The following is a 22,923-nucleotide window of genomic DNA, read 5'->3' on the forward strand; positions in this document are numbered from 1 at the left end:
GACCGAGCTGTCCCTGTGAAGCAGGCACTGGGCTGGCTGTGGAGTCAGGGCGTGTCCTGGGGGCTGGACAGGTTCCAGGAGGGCAGCCAGAGCAGTCAGGGACAGCCACTGCCAGTGGCGAGGGCTGAGCCCGGATTGGGCTTTGGAGGGGACCCGAAAGGCAGTTTCTTCAACCCCTGCTATGGGCAGATGAGCATGCTGAGGCTTGCCCAAGGTCCCATCACTCCCAGTGGCAGCCCAGTCTGTGGTCTGTGTTGTAAACATACAGGCCCGCGCACACACGTGTACACGCAGGCACATGCCCCAGCTGCTAGAGAGGAGTTCTCTCTTGGACCAGCAGGGTTAAGGGGGCAGCCTTAGGCCATCCGTCACTGATCCCAACCCACCCTCCCACTCTTCAGCATCAAGAAGTCAACCTTCTCACATGAAAACAAGCCCCGGACATATGCTGCCTACAAAAGACTCACTTCATATTAAAAGACACACACAGACTGAAAGGAAGGGGATGGAAAAACATATTGCTTTGATGGAGCTAGAAGGTAATTAAGTCAGACAGAGAAAGATAAACACTATACGATTTCACTTACATGCGGAATCTAAGGAATAAAAAGAACAAACTAATCAAAAACAGACTCGCAAATATAGTGGACAATTTGGTGATGGACAGAGGAGAGGAGGGTTTGGGGGGCTGGGAAAATGGGGTGAAGGGTTAAAGAAGTACAAATTAGTAGCTGATGGATGGTCACAGGGATGGGGAGCATGGCATAGGGAATGCAGTTAGAATGAGTACGTTGGCTAGGTGGAGGGCCAATGGAGCAATTGGGAGGAGCAATTGGGGGGATTGTTTTACGAACTATATAGATGTCTAACCAATGTACTGTATACTCGAAACTAATTAAAATAAATAAATTTTTTTAAAAAGTCAACTTTCCCAAGCCCACAGCTCCTGACCACCAAGCCATATGGCCTGAGCCATGGCGTATGGAAGCCTCTGACCCCCAGAAAACAGGGCCAGTGGCGTGGGGGCACAGGAGGATAACCGAATGAACTGGGGGTCCCCAGATTGAGATGCCCTCAGCTATGACCAAGGGCCCACCAGTCCTGCACCCTCTCTGGGGGTCATGCTGAGTGACTCCTGAGGGAACACTCCTCCCCACGCAGGCTGCAGTGCTGGTAGCCGGGTGCTGAGTGAGGAGGGCCCCTCTGAGGTTAGTCCCTGCGTGGGAAAGGCATGCTGGCCACAGCAACAATGCCACCGCCGGGCCCGGCCGCCTCTGTGGGTCCTCGTGCAGCTCCTCCCCAGGCCTGGGACAGCTTCTGCTCACTGACTCATATGTCCCCACAGCCACCTGGTGGGCAGGGAAGGTGGCAATCACTTTCTCCACTGGGCAAGTGGGAAAGCTGAGACTGGAGCCGGGGCGGAGGGGTCTGCAGTCCTGGACGAGTGTGGAGCGTTTATGTGGCTGGGGGACAGGCTGAGGTACCCCAGACTAGCCCAGGGGATACAGGCGAAGGATCCAGTGACATGACTTGGATGAGGCAGAAGCTGTGCCCATGCAGCGGACCTGGCAGATCTGGCACTGTCCCCATAAGCCGAGCACTCTTCCCGAGGTCTCCTCTGCCCAGCACCCTCCTGACCCCTCTGTCCCCCAGCTACTTCCTTCGGGTCACTGTCTCCAGCGGCTTCCCTGACGCCCCAGCTCCGTGTGAGGAGAGTCATGGCCAGGCCCTTACACGCAGCCAGCAGTGCCAGGGCCCACGACTCTTTTAGATCCCGCGAAAATGTTTTAATTATTTTTTTCAATCAGAAGGAAAAATAGATATAATGCAGCTTGGAATGTGTTTGTTTTTATACCAACACGGATGCAAAAAATTTTTAAATATTTTTATGGAAGAAATGGCCCACAAAAGTCACATTGTGGCCTGAGTCATGGGGGACCTTTAGAGTCCTATGTCTCTCCTGGGGCCTGTGTGGTAACCTGCTCACTCAGCTGCCTTCTCCAGCAGCACCATGTCTCACTGCAAAGTAGACGTGCGGTAGGAATAAATAAGGGCTTGTAAGTCAAAAGTCGTTCATGCTGATAAAGAACCTACCCCGTACCAGCACCGCGCCAAGCTCCTGTGAAGCGGACACATTAACGTCATCCCCATCTTACAGATGAGGACATCGAGGCTGAGAAAGGCTAAATGACTGGCCCAAGAGGTTCGCCAGAAGAGTCTGCACTTGGACCCCTGGCCCAGCAACGGCCCCACAGGAGGTGAAGCAGCTGGTGGGTGTGTCGAGAGGCCGAGAGTCCGTTTCCAGGAGGGACGAGCTCACAGATGTCAGGCAAGTCCCTTGATGTCAGCGCATGAGTCCGGACCTGTGGTCCAGTGTCCTCGGAGGCCCCCACACCGCCCTGTTGTTTCTTCTGACCGCATAGGCCACACAGGCCATGCAGCCAGGTGCTATGCCGGGGGACGATAAGTGATAATCGCAGTTACACCGAGTGCCAGGCACTAGCCCACCTAACCCTCAGGATTCCTGGGGCTGTGGGTGACCAGTACTGCCGTTCCAGAACACAGCGTGAGACATGTGGGGATAAAGGGGACACGCGGAACATGGAGGTACCGTGTGGGAGCCAGTACTTCTGCCCTGGATACTGGGGGATAGGGAAGCAAGCCTTCATGGCAGAAGAGACATTTGAGCTCATCCTTAAAAGATCAGCAGAATTTCATCCGGGCGAGAGATGAGGAAAGGGCATTCCAGGTCAGGGCACAGCCTGAGGAGAGGTGCGGGAGGAGGGGGCCCCGGGGCAAGGCTGAGGAACAGGGCTCTGCTCTGGGGAGCACACGTGAGGCCCACAGGGGCTCTGTGGCAGCCACGCTCGGGAGTGGGGCATTTGAAGATTGGGGAGCAGCAGTCAGGAAATTTGTTGATGCATGTTTATTAGGAGCTGGCACTGTAATAGGTGTGTGTGTGGCGGGGGGACAGAAATGACTAAGTCAGTGTCGCCCATAACAGCACAGCTGGGAGTGTCCACCTAGGCCAGGGAACCATGCTCTGTCCCTGGCGCCAGGCGGCTCCACTTAGTAACCTGGATCCAGCGCCTTTCCCTCGTGGGACTGGTCTCCTTCCATAAAACAGGCTTGAGCTCTCTGATGAAAGAGCATCAGCAGACTGGGCGGGGTAGGGTAAGGAGCCCGCCTCAGACTCTGGAGGACTGGGGGGCTGGCTCCAAGATCCTCTGAAGTAACTGCCTCCTGAGAGCTGCCAAACGTGTTCCTGCAGCCAGCAAGCCTGACATTAAAGTGTCCCCCTCCCTGCCCCACCACCAAGGATACGCTGCCTGTGATGGTTTAATGACAAACGCCAACACCCTGGCTGCTGACCGATGCTGACAGTGGCGAGAAAGAAGTGGAGGTGGCCTTGGCTGCAGGGAGCTGGCTAGTATCCTCCCTCTCGTGGTCATCTGACACAAGCACACTGTCTCCTACGGACCCGTTCCTGGCACACATTCTGGATCCATGGGGGAGGCAGACAGGTACACAGTTCATTCCACCCCCGTGTGTGTGGGGGGGGTGGGGGGTGGGGGGTGATGGGGAAGCCTTGGTCTCTGGAAGCACAGAGAAGACACCTGACTTGACTATGAGTCCAGGACAGACCAGGGGCCCAATCCCCCTGCTTCTCCTCCCAAAGACCACTGGTGGCAAAGCCCTTTGTGTTTCAGCAAGCGGTTCATCTCTCTCTCACCCTCACAAACGAGGAAACAGGCCAGGGAGCCTTGTCGGCTGGTCCGAGGTCACGTGGCCAGTCATGTGACAGACGAGATGGTTGTTATTATTCGCATTGTACAAATGAGGAAAATGGCTCAGAGAGGTGGCTGGCCCAGGGTCACAGAGCAGATGGTGCACCCGGCCTGGAACCAGGGCTGCAGGTTCCATGCCTGTGGGCACGGCCCTTGTCTGAGACCAGGGGAAGGCACACCGCCTCCTGCTTCACAAACCAGCACATCCTGGGAGGCAAGTCCTTCTGCCAGAGAGGAAGGGAGGCATCAGGTTCTGCAATGGAGGTGGCGGGATCTGGAGACTCCCCTGGAATTTGCTAGCACAGAATTGGAGAGTTAAGCACCCTGGCGAAGAGAAGGTGTCAAGAGAAGGCCCCTCCCTTACCGAAATGCTGCCCCTCAATCTGATTAGAATTCTCATTTCCCTCGTTCCACATTTGGCAGATACGCAGACATGAGCCAGGCCCTGTGTCGAGCCCTGCAGAGCCAGCCCTTGACCTCAGGGAGTTCTTCACGTAACACCAGAAGCAACGCTGACCAGCACCATTCTCTTCAAGATGCTGTAAGTGCAGGTGAGGCCCCTCTTTTCCAGGTGGGGCGGCAGAGGCCCTGGAAGGGAGGAGGAGGGAGGCTCGTTTTCCTCTGAAGTCAACTTAGCGCAAGGGCTGCGCATTTCCTCAATCCCCTACCCCCAGCGCCTTCCCCGTCCCATCCCAGTGATTTTGTCATTTTTTCTTTCTTCCTCTTGGCATTTTAAAAGTGAAATAACGACAACCTGTTTCATCTTCCCTTAGAGGAGCTTCCTTTAGAATCACAGGAAGTGACTCCTCTCAAGCTGTGCCTGTGGGGAGCCAGGGTACAGGATCCCTGAAGTCAGGCTACATTTTATTCATTCAGTATCTACCCATGCTCATTGCACACCGCACATCTGAGTAAGGCAGAGAAACAGGGAGTCAGCCTGCCTTTCCAGCACCAGTTGTGGCTGGCTCCCTCCTTAAAACTAAGAAAAGCTTCTGTCCTGAAACTCGGGACTTCTGGTGGCAGATTGGAAAGTGGCAGACCCTCCTGCCACATCTAGAATCCCAAAATCGACCCCGAAACGGAAAACACCGGCTTGGATGTGCAGAGAATCTTCTAATCTCAATTTTGTCTTTCTAGCTGTGTGACTTTAAACGAATCGCTTAGAACCTCTGAGCCCGTTTCCTAATCTGTGAAATGAGCATAGAAAAGCCTGGCTAAGACGACAACTACGCATGTGCTTTCGACAATCGTTTGAGAGTCCGTGGAGGGCTAACTACGACCTACTCCGGCCAGGGTATCTTCTACCACTCCTGCTCCCCATCTCCTCGGGCCATCCTCGGGGAGCCTGTGTCCCCCAACCACCCAATATCTATAAGGTGCTAAGACCCGGGCCTTGTCGAGTCAGACTGAAGGGCGCTGGGACGCCACGGCCTTGTCTAGAATCCCAAAATCTGTGTGGGATGGGGCGCATGAGGGAGCCCTAAGGTGTTCTGAACCACTGGGCCGAGTGTCAAGTGCGCAGTGAGTCCCGGCAGAGCCCCAGCCTTCCCGGTCCATGTGAGCGCTCCCGCGCCGAGGCGTCGCCCCCACGCCCGCGCCACCCACGCGCAGACTCGCAACTGGGCACGCCCGGCCCTCGGGGCGCACGCGGCGGGCGGGGCGAGCCGGGGGCCTTTGTGTTCAAACCGCCCAATGGGCGGTGGCGGTGGGCGGCGAGGCGGGCGGGGCCTGGCCAATGGGCTGCGGCCTGTCAGCGTTGACTGACAGGCGCACACATACACACTCGGCCACGCGCGCGCCGCCTTGTCCCACTCGCACAGCCGGCTTGCGCGCGGGCCGCATTGTCCGCCGCGCTCGCAGCCCCAGCGCGCCGGCCTCGTCCCGCGCTGCCGCCTTCCGCGCGCCCCTGGGCCGAGCGCCGAGCTCCGCTCGCGGGATTCCGACGCGGGAAGGGGGCGCGCCTGGGCGGCGCGGCGGGCCTCGGGCGTCCCCGGCCCCTCGCGGAGCGACTGCAGCAGCAGGTAACAGCCGGCCGTGGGCCTCGGGCGCGCGGGCGCGCGGGGCGAGGGGGTGGGCCGGCTTCGCCCGCCTCCCCGCGGGCGCCGGGCCCCGCCTGGCCCCGGGGTCATCACTGGGCCGCTCCGGCCAGGGCTGAGCTGCCCAGGCCTGGTTCTTGCTCTCCGGGCCAAGCTGGGCCAGGCTCGAGCCCCGCCTGGCGCACGCCCCTGGGCCGGTCGGGAAAGGCCAGCGCCGTGCCAAGGCCAGCCGCCCTGACTCATCTCCACCGGGCCCCCGCCCCACTGGTCAGTCTGGAGGGCGGATGGTCTCCAGGCGGGACTTCCTGGGGCAGAACCTCCCTGAGAGGAAGAGAATGAAGACCGGGCTGCCCCAAACCGGCCCAGGGCAGTGTCTGTGTTTTCGTGCCAGTCTGGCAGTTTCCAGGGACAGGCAGTTCTCTGCCGCCGCCCGTCAGAACTCTGGGAATGGGAGGGAGGGAGGCCCATTTTGTTCAGTTCTAAAAAGAAACCGAATAGGGGGCGGGAGTGTGACTTAGAGCAGAGAGGCAGAGAAAGCGGGGCGGTTGGTAAAAAGCTCTTCAGGTTCAGCCCGTAGGGAATAAAGGGAGAAAGGAATTCACACCTGGAGCGTTTCACAGGCCCCACGGGGGAATGTCGTGTGAAACTGCCCCAGAGTGAAAATGCCCGTGGGAGATGCTCAAGAGCTACATAAAGTCTGAAGACTGGACAGTTGTGATGGGCGTGGGGGAAGGTGGAGTTGAGAAAAGGATGTGGTTCAGCTCAGAAGTGGGGAAAGGTGTTTTAGTTGAGGGTTTCTTAACTGATTGTGTGTGTGTGTGTGTGTGTGTGTGTGTGTGTGTGTGTGTGTGTGTATTATTGTTGGGGGACTGTTTTGATACGCAAAAGATTTGAGCTCATAGAGGCTCACCTCCTGTTTTGTTTTGGAGGATGGAGCCTTGACCTTCTTCATCTTGTGAAACCCAGACTCAGTTGCAGACTGTTTTGTGATATCAGAAAGCCACAGGAAAGACTTATGGGTACCTCTGGGAGGGTGGAGACACTGACAGTTTTCAGGCACAGCCCCCCCCCATACCCACATGCCTCTGTCTGAATATTTATATTTTTGTCAGCCAGCCCCAGCCTTCAGTATTGTGTAAACACACTGCTTTGTTTCTGCCCCAGGGTGAAGGCCTCCACTTGCGCAGGGCAGGGGTGAGAAGGAGGAGCCTGTGTGGGCATCTGGAGCTTTCTGGTGGAGAGGGCAGTGGGGGTGGAATTACCTTATAAGGAGTGAAATATAGCAAAGCACGCAGGCCAGCTTCCTGCTTTGTCTATACTACCTTTCGGGCCCTTTACCAACACCGACTAAAACCAGGGAAGAATGTCAGGTGAGCATCCTATCTGAGAAGATGCCAATAAGATCAAGGCACGAGTCTGCTTGTTTTCAGAAGAGGACTTTCTAGAATTTTCAAGCCGGATTAACTAGACCTTCTGGATTCCATAGTCTAAGTTGGGATGTGTTAGAATCTGTGCCCACTACACAGCCCAGAGAACTAGCAATCTAAGTGTCAACCAGGAATATTAGAAGTGATAGCAAGTCGCACGGACTGGGAACTCTTGAGTGGGTCTAAGTGTAACAGTGGCTTTGGGACGTGGGCCGGCAGAGGCACCACACTGGTGATCCGAGATTCTGAATCCGGGTTTCCAGAGCTTATCGTCCTCCGGCGGGAGAGCTCAGCCTTTTCCACCTTGGCCTCCTTCGAGTCCTCATCAGTTCCAGAGCCTCGATGTCCCCATCCCTGTGCCTATAATCTCCCACTGATCTTCTACCTCCCTGATTTGTTACTCTGCCTACAAATATTTGTCGTGTAACAACTCTGTCTGCAGCCTGTTCTGAGTGTATCTGAAGCTATAAAAGACTCTAGTTGGGGACAGAAAACACATTCCTGAAACGATTTGAAAACTTCATGGTGGAGTGGAGAGACCCAGGCCCCGTCACCTGTCAGATCCGAGCTCAAAGCCTGGCTCTGTCACGTCCAGGCTGGGTGGCTGTGGGCAAGTCACTGATTATCTCAGTGTCCCAGGTTCCTCCCTTGTACAGTGGTCATGAGGGACAGAAATGGGTGTGTAAGGAGCCCAGTACCTAGGAGGCATTTGACAAGGTGGTTTATCATCACCATCACTTTGAGAGGTGAAGACCGGCCGAGGGGATCCAGCACACACCCACTGAGTGCGGGGTCCTATAACAGGGAAAGGGTTTCTGGTGTCACGGTTTGACTGGGGCCCTGACCTCTGAGGAGACCTATGAGGAAGGGAAGGTGCATCCCATCAGGGAAATGGCTAGAATAAGAGTATACGCCGCTCCAGGGGGAGGACCGCGTGGTGGGATGGCTGGGCTGGAGGTCTCTGCGGGGCTGCAGCGACCAAAGGTGTCCCTTTAGCATCTCGTGTGTGCCTATTATGCGCCACGTGTCCGAAGGTTGTGGAAGTTCCAGTTTCGCTCTCTCAGAGCTCAGTGTCAGATAAACTGGAAATTAGAGAACCTTGTGGACAGCAGAGTCCCCCTGGGCACTAAGCGAGCCCAGGGCGGGGGCTGGGCTGTAGCAGGGTGGGTGGCGCCCCAGCGCAGGCGCTTTTGGTTGAATGCACAGGGGGGGTGGTCTGTTCATTGGGAGGCAGTGCCTTGTCTCTCCTCCCTCAGGGAGGAGCTGCCCCAAGCCTCGCGCGTCCTCCTTTCTTTCCCAAGGCTCTCTTTAGAAGGGTCCTCCTCCCACCTCATCATGTCTCGACGAAGCCAGCGCCTCACGCGCTACTCCCAGGGCGACGACGATGGCAGCAGCAGCAGCGGTGGCAGCTCGGTGATGGGGAGCCAGAGCACCCTGTTTAAAGATAGTCCTCTCAGGTAGGGGACCCCTGTGGATCGCAGAGGGCTTGGGTAGATCACTGCGTGGCCTCTTCCTGTGGTGGCCTTTGTGAATGGAGATCACATCCAGTCAAAGGGGACGTTCACACCTGTGAGGAGGCCAGGACCCAGCACTGCTGCTGCTTCTCCCCCTTCTGTAAGCCAGGCTGCTGCCCTTGTGTTCAGAGAACAGGAAGTGGGGAGAGGCAGCTTCAAGAATGAGCCAGGCCGGAAACCCTGACACTGCAAGCTGGCTCCTAGGAACCCCTTCTGCTGTGGATGGGCGTGTCTGTGTGGTCACCCTCCCCAGACCCACACCCATGTGTCTCACCATCAGCTGGGCCGGCCAAGCAGCTGGGGAGAGGAGTGGGTCCCAGGGACGCCAGGAAAGGCGGGCGCCTGCCCCATCCTGCCCCCTTTGCAGACATGAGCCCCCATGGCAGCCCCCAAGGTGTTAGCTAGCTCTGGGAGGCCAGATCAGGTCTGCCTGGGTTTCCAGTGGGTTGAAGAAATTACTAATCCATTAAGAAACATGAGAAAAAACTTTGGCTTTGAAGTTAGTGGATTTGGGTCCTGGCTCTGTCACCTACTGACAGTCTCACCTAACTGCTGCTGAGATTTGGAGATAATGGGAACTGAGAAGGTACCTGTGCTGGCTCCTCTGCAGTCGTCATCGGGAGCTATTAGTTGCCTAGCAACAAGGCCAACCCACTCACTACGGGAGGGCAGAGTGGCAGCGCCCCATTCCTGGCTTGCTCACCTGCCTGTCCCCCCTCTCCTCTCCTGCCTGACTACCTGCAGGACCCTGAAGAGGAAATCCAGCAGCGTGAAGCGCCTCTCCCCAGCACCGCAGCTGGGCCCCTCCTCCGACACACACACCTCCTACTACAGCGAGTCCCTGGTCAGGGAGTCCTACTTTGGCAGCCCCCGGGCAGCCTCCCTCGCCAGGAGCTCCATCCTCGACGACCAGCTGCACGGTGACCCCTACTGGAGTGAGTGTCCGGAGCCTTTCTCCTGGGGCTCGGCTACCTCTGGACACTTAAGGTCCCAGATGTGTGTTCTACGCCACCACCCCCCCCATGCCCCATCCCTCTATACCTCTTCTCCCCTAACCCTGCCATGCTGGTTTCCTAACCACTGCGGGGCCAGAGGAAGGGCTCTCTGTCCTTGGAAGAACAGCCAGGTGTCTGAACTTCCAGGTGATAAGGTAGCCACGAAGCTGCTCCAAAGCCTGGAGACGGAGGGGCGGGGCCCAGCTCACCCTCCAGGCCCCGGAGAGATGGGGAGAGGCCAAGGGCAGTTCCATCTGTCCATCAGAATTGCTCCTTAGTGTGTCCCCATGAGGCCCTCCAGAGCACCTTCCCCAGGCATCTCTGCCCCGGGAGAACCCTGCATTCTTCCTTCAGGTGAGGACCTGCGGGTGAGGAAGAGGAGAGGCACAGGTGGCACCGAGAGCAGCAAAATCAACGGGCTGGCGGAGACCAAGCTCTCCGAGGACTTCCTCGGGTCTTCTTCCGGCTACTCCTCTGAGGATGACTATGTAGGTAGGTGACGCCCTCCCCCACAGCCTCTGGGACTGCAGGAAGGTGACGGGAAGCCTGGGGAAGCACCCCTGGCAGCTTGAGAGAGCGCAGTGTCCGGCGGGTGTCTCCGCAGACCAGCTGGTCATCCTTCCTGTGCCACCGCGGCACCCTGAACCCCATCGCACTGGGCTAGGACTGCCCTGCCCCCAGTAGCACTGCAGCCAGCTCTTTTGTTTGGCTTGTTTCCAGCAAGCATTTTAACACGGGCTTCACACAGAGAAAGTGCCTGATCCCTCGGTCCCGTTCTGAACGGTGGTTGAGGGACTGCCCGTGAGCATAGGGACGCAGGCAAAGGGCTCAGGGAAAGTCCAACATAAGAAACCTATCTTTTTGTCTACGGCCATGCTACCCTGAACAAGCCCAATCCTGTCTGATCTTGGAAGCTAAGCAGGGTCGGGCCTGGTTAGTACTTGGATGGGAGACCACCCAGGAAGACCAGGTGCTGTAGGCTTTAAAAATGAAGGATTGTAAGCCGACAAAGTCCTTGCAATCTGTGAGGTCAACCAAGAGTTGCCTCGCCTTGAAAAAGAAAAAAGAAACCTATCGCCTTGTTCCTTTAGCAGACAATCACTGACCTACTAGGTGCCAGGCCTGTGTGACACCCTGGGAATGTCAAGGAGAATGATATGTTGTCTCAGGTCACATCTAAGGGAGAAGACAATAGACGTTCTCCATGTCTCAGGGCCCTTCAGAGTGAGGACAGGCTGAGCTGGTTTCCTCTGTCCCTGCAGGATACTCGGAGACGGGCCAGTGGGCTTCAGGCTCTCGGCTGGGGAGTGCTGTCTCTCAAGCAGGCTCTTTTTTCTGGACGTTGGTCACTTTTCCAGGTGGGTGCTCGCTGCTCTGTGCACGGTTGTCTCTGTTCTTAAAGCACTCACTTCTCACCCGTCTGCAGATGGGCGGCCAGCCCACACAGAAGGACTAGGATCAGCAGGGAAAGCTCATTCTAGATTAACCGCTGGGCACAAGAGCTGTGGGCAGATCCTGTCCTGGATGGGCAGGGGGAGCTGTGGAGCAGGGTAGGGGGTGTCGGCAGAGTGGGCGGGGGGCAGGAGAGCGATGGGTAGCCGTGGGACAGGCCCGCTGGGAGGACTGCGGGAGAGGGAGAGCAGTGCTCTGAAACCACAGCCCGCAGGCCACCGGCTCAGGGTGACACTTAGGTCTGACGGTCCCCCTTCCAGCCCGGCTCTTCGGACTCCTCTACTGGTGGGTTGGCACCACCTGGTACCGCCTGACGACAGCCGCCTCCCTCCTCGACGTCTTCGTTTTAACCAGGTGAGCGAGAGTCCGGACAGTGAATCGGAAAGCCCCGGACGAAAGTCCCAGACAAGCCTGGCCGCCTCCTGCTGGTCAGGCCTTAGGCTCAGGCCAGCCAGCAGTGTCTCCCAGAACAGCGAGCTTCCCTCTCAGCCCTGTGACAGCGTAGACCTCAGTGTTCCTGCCTCGCGTTCCGGCGCTGCCCGAGGACGCTGTGGGTTTGTTCCCCAAGGGCCTGACCCAGCGGAGCCAGGATTGGGGAACTGGCTCATTGGCAGGGGAGGGAAGACTGAGGCGGGCAGCCAGGGCCCCTCTGGCCATAAGCTTGGTTTGAGTGGGCATCGAACTATGCTGCGAAGACGGGCAAAGATGGATTCATGTCACCAAAGAAAAGTGTCCTCAATTTTCTAAAAAGAAAACATTTGCTTAAGGGGTTCCATAGTTTTTCTATGTTCACTTGCCTGGAAGACCTCTAGATATGAAAATTTTAGTTTTTTTTTTTTTCAAAGACCCCACTACTTGCTTTTAACAACATCAATAAAATTCACAATCATGACTGTCCCCGTTACACTCAGACCTGTAAAGCTCTAAAGCGTCCAGTCCGGCCCTGGTGAGATGAGGTGCTCAAGGCTGTCCCCATCAACTCTAGTTTAGCACCCAGGAAAAGTCTTAAGGGACTCCCTGGGGAAGCCGAGAGGCCCTGGGGCCCTCCTGACACTCCCGCCCTCCCCGCCCTCCAGGCGCTTCTCGTCCCTGAAGGCGTTCCTGTGGTTCCTCCTGCTGCTGCTGCTCCTGACCAGCCTGACCTACGGTGAGCCGAGCCGACCCGCTCTCGCGGGGCCTCCGAGACAGGGCTGGGGAGCCAGAGGGCCAGGCAGAGTGGGCGGAGGCTGCGCTGAGCAGAACTGAAAGCTGCAGTTCTGGAGGGATGGCGTCTCCCACGAGAAAGGGAAGGAGGCAGGAAAGTGGGGCTAGCCTGAGCACCTCCCGAGCCCTGAGCCCGAGGCCACCCCTGCATTCTCGGGGTGTCCAGTGGGTGAAAGGGGAAACGCCCTGACCCACTGGTCGCGCCCTCAGTTTGGGTAGCTACACTATGCTGCCTGGCGTGCCTAGAGCATCCTTGGAGCCACCTGGGCCAGAACAGGCCCCAGTACAGGAGTGCTGAGGTAAAAAGCAGGGACTGGGACTCTGTTACTAGCAGGCATTTTCCCTCCATTCCAAACCAGGACACCGTCTGGGTGAGTGAATCATTGTACTCTGTTCTGGGGCCACATACAGCCTCTCTGGTGGGGATTCTCAACCATGGCAGCCCATTCAAGTCACTCGGGAAGCTTTTAAAACGCTTTCGGAGGATATCCCCAGACCAGCGAAGTCAGTCTCGGGAAGCAGGGCCAGAAGCTACGTGTTTTAAAAGCTCCCTGGTGATTCTGATGTAGTCTGGGCTGAGAACCACCCCCGGGGCCTCCCGGTCCTACCCCTGCATTGTCCCTAGCTTATCCATTTTCTCCAAGTTTGGCCATCTACAGAAAGGTGATTCCGGAGGAGACGTGAGAGTGCATTCAGTCTGGGGCTGTCAGGTGCAAGATGCTGCCTCAGGCAATGGGGACCGCCCTGCCTCATGCCGCCTGCGGGCAAAAGCACAGCTCACACGAACAGGCTACTGGGAGCCAACATGGATCAGGCCGCCGTCCTCACCATGTCACCCCCGTGCTCACATCCCCCGCCTGAGTACCACCCTCTCCCTGTGTGCAGGCGCTTGGTATTTCTACCCCTATGGGCTGCAGACGTTCTATCCTGCTGTGGTTTCCTGGTGGGCAGCGAAGGGCAGCGGCCGGCAGCATGAGGCGTGGGAGTCCAGAGACTCGTCCCCACATTTCCAGGTGCGTAATTTTGGGTCGGGTCGCAGGTCCCTCCCTCTGCCTGTGTTTGCAGTTAGTTTCTCTACCCGTACACCTGACACACACAGGTGAAGAGGTGCTGTGCTAGCTGGAACACCGCCTCATCTCCCTCTCTCTGTCATTCGGAGTGTACGTATTTGGGGGCAGTTTGCTTAAATATGACTCAGAACTGTGCCAGAGTGAGTTGCCATCCTGAGAAGCACAGAGAACAGAAGGAAAAGGAATCAGACAAATCATCTTGTCTGCTTCGTTCCTCTCAACATAATTTCACAGATATTTACTGAGCACCTTCTACGAATAAGGTAATATCCCGGTCAGTTACCTATTAGCATAGATAAACCACTCCTAAAATCAGTGCCTGCAAAGTACAAGCGTTTGATTAGCTCATGAGTCTGCGGGTCCTGTGGCCGGCTCTTCTGGTCTGAGCAGGGACAGGCCGGCCGTGGCTGGGCTCCCTCGTGTGTCTGCAGCTGGCTGGCAGATCCGCTGGCCAGGCTGTATACTCCACCTGCGTTTCCGTCACCCAGCAGGCTAGCCCAGGCTTGTTCTCACAGCAGCCGAGCAAGGTTCCGAGAGAGCAGAACCAGGCCAGGCTTTTGAGGCCTGGATTCAGAACTAGCACGTTGTCACCTCTGCCGCCTTCTGTCGGCCTAAGCAAACCCCAGAGCCAGTCCAGATTCAAAGAGGGGAAACGGATTCCACCTCTCGATGGGAGAACCTGCAAGGCCCCATCACGCGGCGCGGGGCGGAGGGAAGGGTACCGCCGTTTTTGCAGTCTTCCCGAGGCTGAAGATGAGACGTGTCTAGGCCGTGCCCTCAAGGAGCCTGCAGTCTGGTGGGGGTAGCAAGTGCACAAATAACCAGAATGTGTGTGCGCAGGTCCTGGGGTCCATGATGAACGTTTAAAACTCTTTACCCCCTAATTATAGTTATTTAACTCTGCTGATATCTTGCTGAATTTAATTTGGTATCATATTTTTGGGGGGTATCACATTTTTAAACATTTATTTTGGGTGATAATACTTTCCTGCCTATAATCTTCTTATCTCATAAAATGACAATCTAGCATTTATAATTTTCCTTTTTTAATTATTAGTGAAGACATTCAATACAATTCAATTTTGGGATCACTTTTTTAATAAAAAAGGAAGCGCGAATATATCTTTGTATTTACTTACATTTGCATAAAGACACTAATAAAAATAGTTGCCTGGTTTGGGAGGGGGTGGTGACGAGGGCACTGGGTGGATGGGGCAGAGATTAGGAGCATGACTTTTTGCTGTTTGTTTGCTTTTTGAATCATGCACATGTACAGCCTATTTTTAAAATGGAATTTTTTAAAATCAGAAGCAACCTCTGTACCCAGTCGGCCCCTGTCATTTAACTGATAGTTGACAGACTGCGTTTTAAGATCTCTCTTGGCAAAGATTGTCATTGTTAAGTCAACAAGGTTCTCAAAATTCATGGCATGCTATCAAATGCCACCCTCAAGTCCAGTGACTTGTTGTATTCTGTCTTCTCTGTGAGGCATCCAATTAAAGATGAAAGAGAAAGCCCTTTTCAGTTATTTTCTTTTAGCTAGTTATTGACAGGAGAAGTGGAAGCTGTTGAAAGTCAGCAGCTGAATCTCAGCCCCACACACATAGGAGAGAGAAGGGGTGGGCTCCGCCCCGCAGGTCACCTGGCCCCCTGTGGCCATTCTGTGGCTTCTTCCTGTCCTCTTTTTGGACTCTCCTTCCATTCGGACCCTCTTCTGGGAGGGCACTGGGCCATCTCACCCGGCCCCTGTGTGCTGCTTCTTGGGGCCCAGACGGCTTCAGCCCCGCGTGGCCCGGTACACCCCGTGCTTTGCTGTCAGCACGCTCACCGCGCCCATTTCCTGCCGATGGACTCGCTCACCTGCAGGGCAGGGGGACTGTCCTGAGAGCCCAGACCCAGCGTGTGTCCACATTTGGGCGTGTCTGGGGTTCTCTTCCGTTCGTCTTCAGGAAGCACCGTGGCCATGGCTCCCTCACCTCTGTGGCTTTTCCCTCCCTGCCCCGCCAGGCTGAGCAGCGCATTCTGTCCAGGGTACACTCTCTGGAACGACGCCTGGAAGCGCTTGCTGCCGAATTTTCCTCCAACTGGCAGAAGGAGGCCATGCGCCTGGAACGCCTGGAGCTGCGGCAGGGGACCGCTGGTGAGGGAGGCGGCGGCGGCTTGAGCCATGAGGACACCCTGGCGCTCCTGGAGGGGCTGGTGAGCCGCCGCGAGGCTGCCCTGAAGGAGGACTTCCGCCGGGACACCGCCACCCAGATCCAGGTGTGGGCGAGGAGCTGCGGTCTCCAGGCAGCAGCTGAGGGTCAAGTGTGGGTGACACCGTGGGCATGTGGGGTGGAGGGGGCGAGACTCTGCACACTCTGACGAGAGAGACAGCCCTGCCATTTGGCAGTTACCTTCTGTAAGCCTCAGTTTCTCCTTCTTTAAAATGGAGACGCTTGTCCGCTGCCCCTGCCCCAGCCGTGAGCGCACTAGACTGTAGCGTTGCCGGCACAGCGCCCAACACCACACAGGTGCTCAGTGAGGATCACAGGGCGGCTTGCCCATTTCTAGGACGCACTGCAGCAGAAAGGCCATGAGCTGAAGGTTGCTATCAAATGGGCCTGGTCACCCTGAGAATTCCAGTCACACCACTTATAGGTGGTAAGTGGCCCTCCGAGCATGACTCAGGAAAATCCTCTCTTCTGTGCCCGACAGGAAGAACTGGTCACCCTGAGAGCAGAACATCAACAAGACTCAGAAGACCTGTTCAAGAAGATTGTCCAGGCCTCTCAGGTGGGTGGGCTTATGTGGAGACCTGATCCAATTCAACATCTGCTCTTGGGCTGAGAGACACCTTGGCCTCCTGAAGGGTCTGCTTGGATGTAGAGTGGGGCGGGGATGTGTAGTCTCCTGACTTCTGCTTGTACTGGACCCCCCTGGGCTGGAATGCTCTGCAGGAACGCATTGGGAGCGTGCTTGAGGACAGGAAGGGCCACTTTCAAGAGGTCTGTTTTGTTGAGTGTAACACGCCCAACGAATGAGCACACATATGAATGTCTAAGTGCACCGGAAACAGGGTGAGACACTCGTAAGGAGCCTGACCAGGAGGCCAGCTTGACATTTGCTGGAGCAGTTGGGAGCCCTTGGGGCATGGGTGTGGTTAATAAGCAAAGACCCCCAAAGGGAACAGATCCTGCCCTGGGAGGCCGATCCCTTGGAGCCTGATGTTGCATGTATTTATCCTTCCTTCCTGCTCACAGGAGTCCGAGGCTCAACTCCAACACCTGAAGTCCGAGTGGCACAGGTAATGGGCCCTGCAGTCTGGCCTAGGCCTGTCCCTCCACCCAGCTGCCCACCCCCCACTTCAGGCAGGACCAGGGACCAGAGTCCCAGAGCAGAGTTCTGTAGGTGTCCCAAGCAGAGAGCGAGACGGCTGAAACCTAGCTCAGGACCACGAGCAGAGCTGGAGTGCAGTGGAGGCTGCACTGCAAGAGATTTGGGATTCGTGGGTTCACATACAGACACCATCATTTCTGTACAACCTCATGCCCTAGATATCGGGTGAGGGTGTGAGCGGCCGAGGCAGAGTGAATGATGGATCTGGGCTTGGGGAGCAGGATAAGAATTCGCTCCCTGGCACAGGCAAGACCCGGGGCTGTGTTCACAGCCAGGATCATTAAGAGCAGGCCTTGCCTTCACCTGTAGGCGGTGGGTGCACATTACCAGGAGCCAACGAGGGGTTCCTCTTGCTTTCCTCAGCATGGCCTTACCCCTCACCAGAGATCCAAGGCTTACGCTTCTCTCTTTGGGAGTAGGATGACCCAGGAGTCCTTCAAGGAGAGCTTCATGAAGGAGCTGGGGCGGCTGGAGGGCCAGCTGGCAGGCCTGCGGCAGGAGCTGGCGGCACTGACCCTGAAGCAGAGCTCGGTGGCAGACCAAGTGGGCCTGCTGCCCCAGCAGCTCCAGGCCATGCGGGACGACGTGAGTTGGAACCGTCCAAGTCTCCTGCTAGACGCGCTGGGCTCTGAGACCGTCTGCCCTAGGAGTCCGCCTGGGCGGGGCAGAGCCTCTTTCCCTGCAGCCTGTTAGTCCCACAAGCCCTGGCCTTGGACTTGGCACAGGGCTTCCTGTGACGGGAGTTCTTCTATTGATAACATGGAGAGTTGTCCATAGCTCTTTCTTCCATGTGGCCCTCACAGGCCTTCACTCTTTCCTTGCCCCTCTACCCAAGCCAGGGACTGTCCCTGCCGGCCTCCCATAGTGAGACCTTTTCTCTGTCCCTAGGTAGAGTCTCAGTTCCCTGCCTGGGTCAGTCAGTTCCTGCTCCAAGGTGGGGGAAGCCGCACTGGGCTCCTGCAGCGAGAAGAGATGCAAGCTCAGCTGCGGGAGCTGGAGAGCAAGGTCCTCGCCCACGTGGCTGAGATGCAGGGCAAGTCGGCGAGGGAGGCCGCAGCCATCCTGGGGCGGACGCTGCAGAAGGAAGGCGTGATCGGGGTGACAGAGGAGGTGAGGAACTGTGCGCCGGGACTCCCCTAATTCCACACACACTCTGCTCTCCTCCCTGGAGAGCACCCCCCCACACACACACTGCCAGCTCCCTGCTATGTTCCAGGACCCAAGTGACATGCAGGAGGCTCCGATGTTTGTTTTGGGGCTGGTATGGGAGGGTGAAGGTATGCCTGGGTGTGGCATGTGTGCCTGGACAGCAGGCATAGGAGGGGTCAGCCCATGTGTCCCTGGCCCCCAGCATTGGAGGTGCAAGGGTGGCCAAGTCTGCATCCTGTCACAACTGCTCCGGGTGCTTGTTTTAGGAGGTGCACCGCATTGTCAACCAGGCCCTGAAGCGCTACAGCGAGGACCGCATCGGGATGGTGGACTACGCGCTGGAGTCGGGAGGTGTGTGCGCCGCTCTCCGCCCTTTGCTGAACCTGGGTCTCCGCACTAGCTGGCCCTCTGGCACCTGCTGGGCCAGCTGTGCCGCTAGGCAAGCAGGGCTTATCGACAGAAGTCACCCAGCCTAGAACTCACAGCAAAGGCGAGCAACAGCCCCGGGAAGGCAGGACCAGCACCATCCTCGGACAGCACAGGCTGATGTTCACAGCTGTTCTGTGGCCTGGGTTAGGTGTACAGAGGGGCCCGGGGCGTCTGCCCATATCCTCTCGTACTAGTGGACCCTCCTTGGGCTGCCTCAGCCCTTTAAGCCTGGGGCCCTCTTAGCCGTCGAGCTGAGATGGTTGTTGGGTCTCCCCTGCTGATGTCCAGGCCACAGGTGCCCACACCACCTTTCTTACCTGCCTCAGGGGCCAGTGTTATCAGCACCCGATGTTCCGAGACCTACGAGACTAAGACGGCCCTCCTCAGCCTCTTTGGTATTCCCCTGTGGTACCACTCCCAGTCGCCTCGAGTCATCCTCCAGGTAGGTACCCGGCAAGGGTCATCGAGTGCCCTGAGCACAGTCACCTATGTAGCTGGGTCACTGTCCCACCCGGGGTCAGCTGGCGCTGCACTCAAGGAGGGGTCTTCATCACCAGCCCTGCGCTGACCTGACTTCCTTCCCTTCCAGCCCGACGTGCACCCAGGCAACTGCTGGGCCTTCCAGGGGCCCCAAGGCTTTGCTGTGGTTCGCCTTTCTGCCCTTATCCGCCCCACTGCTGTCACCTTAGAGCACGTGCCTAAATCCTTGTCGCCCAACAGCACCATCTCCAGTGCCCCCAAGGACTTTGCCGTCTTTGTGAGTATCCCACCTGTGCGGGCCGGAGGGCTGCAGAAGGATCCCGGGGGCCTCTACTTCCAATAAAGTCAGGGTCATTCTTTGGCTTGGGGGAGGGGATCAGACTTGGAAGAGATGGCGCCAGGGTGGGAAATGGCACCTCAGTCCCAGCTGCCTCGGGCTGTGGAGGCAGAAACCGAGGCCTAAGGAGCTAAGTGACTTGTCACAGAGCACGCAGCAGCCCCGTGTCCAGTGCTCAGGCCCCCTGCTGTCCCACCAGGGTGGGAGGGGACCAGAGTGAGGGTGAGAGTGGCCAGGGCATGTGTCTGAGCAGAATCTTTCCTCCATCCTTCACTCTTCAGGGGCTTGATGAAGAGCTGCAGCAAGAGGGGATGCTGCTTGGCCAGTTCACGTACGACCAGGATGGGGAGCCCATCCAGACGTTTCATTTCCAGGTAGAGGATGGCTGTGCTAGCAGAGGCAGCATTCTCATTTCCCATCCATTCAGCAGACGTTTTCTGAGCAGTGACCCTGTGCCAGGAACTAGGGGTCTAGAGCAGGAGACCGCAGCCCCTGCCCTCAGGCAGCTCACGGTGTGGGGCAGACAGCTCTCTGAAGTGGCCCAAGCAGATACCAGCACAGGGGAGGGCCCCTTCCAGATAGGGCGTTGGGGAAGGCTGCTGGGAAGGACAGGTGTCTGAATGCGTGTGGCCCACCAGGTCTCAGGCAGTACAGTGCGGCCACTCAACTTGAGTAGGCCTCAGAGTTCCAGGCCCTTGCTGAAAATGCAGAGTCCCAGTCTCTACCCCTTAGGGCCGCTGGGATCCAGGAATCTGCGTTGACAAACAGCCCAGATGAACTGATGCAGGTGGCCTCTGAGCTCTGTCGGGGGGTGGGGAACTTAGAATAGTGAGGTGCAAGGTGGGGGAGGGTGGGGGAGGAGTGAAAGGTGGCACAAAAAAGGCCAGAGAGGCAGGCTGGGCTACTAGGCAAAAGGATTTCAGCCCTTGGAGCTGGGGTGGGGGTACGGGGTGGACATTGCTGTTTTAGGCAGAGACGTGACAATATGATTATGATAAGATCACTGTGACCGTGTGGGAATGGTGAGTCTAACGGGGACAAACCTGGAGACCAGGGGACTGGCCAGAACTGAGGTCCAGAGGGTGTTGGGAGTGTGGGTGAGGAGGCAGCGAGACAGTTGGGGGCAGGCACCCTGAAGTCCGGTTGGATGGGAGCAGGGAAGGAGGTGGAGGTGAGGGAAGCTGAGAGAGAAGCTAGAACAGAGGCAGCAGCAGGTTTGGCCACTGAGTTGGTGGGACAGTCCAGTGGAGCCGTCATGGGGACAGACCGAGCTGTGAGGTCTGAGGTGGTAACAGAGCCACGGGAGTAGTTGGGACTTCGCAGGGACGTGTGTGGACTGAGTCTTTAGGAGAGGGGTGGACAAGAGGCTGCCAAGAGACTGCCTGGGAAGGCTGGAGGGGGAGGACGAGCAGGAAGGCACTGTGCCTGGCGAGTCAGAGGTGAGATTTGCTCCAAAAGCTGGCTCAAAAATTGTGGCTTTTTGAGCATAGAGGACAGAGACCTGATGGGAACTTGCAGAATAAGAAATTCTGCTTAGTTCAGAGAAAAGGGATTCTTTTCCAACATCTCACAGCAAATCTTCTGTGAAGGTAGTTCTGTCCGTTGACAGTAACGGTCAAGACTTCTGTGAACGTGTCAGCTACAAAGCCATTTTTATGTGGCCCTGGGTGGGTGGCCCCAGTAGGACCTCTGAAGCCTCTGGGGCTCCTTGGCCCACCAGCTGGAAACTCTCCTCCAGGGTTTGAAGACAGGAGCTTTGGAGCCCCGTTCTCTGCAGAGGCCCAGGGGAGCGGGACATCTGGCCCAGGGGTGGCATCGCCCCTCCTGCCTGCTGTCAGGTCTGAGGGCTCTGACACGCCTGATGTCTTCCTTCTCTACCCAGAAACCTACAGTGGCCACGTACCAGGTGGTGGAGCTGCGGATCCTGACTAACTGGGGCCACCCCGAGTACACCTGCGTCTATCGCTTCAGGGTGCACGGGGAGCCTGCCCACTAGGCCTCTCCGAGCCCTGCAGCAGCTGGGAGGCCAGCCCCTCAGCACGTGCCCTCCTCTCTGGGAGTGGGAGAGCAGCGCCTCTGCCACCTCCCCACACGCTTGATCTGCGCATTGACTCCAGGAGCAAGACCGCCTGGCCCAATGGAGATGAGAAATGCAGGGCTTTCCTGGCAGTGGGGCGGCAGGAGGGGGACAGCAGGCTCCAGCATCTTGGTTCTCCGTTCTCCTCATGCCAGGCGCTAGGCAGCCACTTCCCCCTCAAGGGAGGGTGTATATATGTAGCATATCCTATGGGACTGAGAGGCAGGAGAGGTGACGAGTGCACAAGTTCCGGCAGTGGTGGCTGAGACCCTCCTCCCATGGTGGAGGAGTTGGCACCCAGAAAGCTGTTGGGAGGTGTGTGCATGATGCACGTGCCAAAGCCACGGCTGGGACAAGCTAGGGCCTGGGGCAGGGAAGTGAGGCCTCTAGGAGGAGGGTGCTCACCACACAGGCTGGACTGGGCAGCAGGCAGGAAGCTCCTGGTGGAGGGCAGCTGGGTTTTTCCAGAAGTGCCATCAACCTAGGGGATCTTGGTCCACAGGGTCCTCCAAGGTCTCCTGTGCACTGTTTGTCCTAGGCCCTGGAGGGTCTGGCTCCTGTGAGACACTGAGGAGCCTGGGGGCCAGCCTGTAGGATACCCCCTACTGGGGATACTAGTTGCTTTTCCTTTTCAGATGCTGGGACTGGGGGTACCTGTGCCCCGGAGAAAGCTTGCCACATTCCCCCAGGGTGCAGGGAGCCCAGACCTGTCCTTCGAGGCAGTAAGCATCAGGTCAGCTAAAACAGTGGGAGCAGGGGACTCCCTGGGCTCTCCTAGTGGTCCAGTAATAACAAGTGATATTCAGGTGTCATGATGGGAGGAGGTCTGTGCACTGCGGGCCCCGCCCCATCCCCATCCCAATCAGGTCCCCCTGTAAGGGGCCCTCGCCCTCAGCTGCCCCCTTGGGGCTCTTTCAGCTCTTGCCTAATTGTTTTCTTTCTGGCTTTTTTTCTATGGGGGGCTGGGGTGGGGAGACTACGTAGGAAGAGGGCCTGAGGCAGGGGCTTTTTAACCCAGCAGGCCCTGCTATGTTGTAAATATTTTTCAAGGTCTGTTTTTTTAACTAAAAAGCTAAGAGCTTGATTCTTCGCCCCGTTCTGTGGGGCACTGGGTGACTTCAGTTCCTTGTAACCCGGCTGCCATGCAGGCAGGTACCCTGAGGAACAGGGCTGGGCCCTGAAGGGGCTTCTGTGGGATGGAGCTGAATGGAGGCGAGGCCGCAGGCCACCCTGTGCTCCTCCAGCGCGAGCCCCTGCACGGCCTTTGCTCTCAGACAACCAGGTTTTATTTTGTGCTCTTCTGTCACAAATGCTGCACTATTGGATTCTCAATTTTTTGTCTCCAGATTCTAATTTATGCCTATGCAAAAAATAAATTATGCCCAGGACTAATGGAGTATGTGATGTTTTATCTGGCTATCGCCCAGAGAATCTGCTCTTGGGGAAAAATGAATTCGTAGCCAAAACAGTACCTCAAAGACTTCTGTTTTAGAAATCTTGGGCCTCTCAGCTAAAACTCAGAGGTGATGCGTTTGTGGGGGGAAAGGGGGTTGGGGCGGCGGCTGAGGGAGGCCCTGCTCCGGTGATT

The 22,923-nt window shown here is 57.0% G+C and overlaps 1 protein-coding gene and 1 non-coding gene across 2 annotated transcripts; both read left to right on the forward strand.

Moving 5' to 3' along the window:
• Window positions 1–5,584: 5,584 nt before the first annotated feature.
• On the forward strand, window positions 5,585–22,727 carry SUN2 (Sad1 and UNC84 domain containing 2). The gene is made up of 18 exons (XM_039877643.1): window positions 5,585–5,809; window positions 8,553–8,708; window positions 9,510–9,700; window positions 10,115–10,252; window positions 11,023–11,118; window positions 11,473–11,566; window positions 12,289–12,359; window positions 13,301–13,428; window positions 15,493–15,747; window positions 16,183–16,260; window positions 16,728–16,771; window positions 17,283–17,448; window positions 17,752–17,973; window positions 18,279–18,363; window positions 18,768–18,883; window positions 19,031–19,198; window positions 19,540–19,632; window positions 21,141–22,727. The coding sequence occupies exons 2-18, from the start codon at window positions 8,587–8,589 to the stop codon at window positions 21,252–21,254; spliced, it is 2,181 nt and encodes a 726-aa protein (XP_039733577.1). The 5' UTR covers window positions 5,585–5,809; window positions 8,553–8,586; the 3' UTR covers window positions 21,255–22,727.
• Window positions 10,624–10,742, forward strand: LOC120615210 (5S ribosomal RNA). The gene has a single exon (XR_005656209.1). It is a non-coding gene; the product is annotated as a 5S ribosomal RNA (ribosomal RNA).
• Window positions 22,728–22,923: the final 196 nt, after the last annotated feature.

This window comes from Pteropus medius, unplaced genomic scaffold, assembly GCF_902729225.1.
Source record: "Pteropus medius unplaced genomic scaffold, Ma_sr-lr_union100, whole genome shotgun sequence".
Taxonomy (NCBI): domain Eukaryota; kingdom Metazoa; phylum Chordata; class Mammalia; order Chiroptera; family Pteropodidae; genus Pteropus; species Pteropus medius.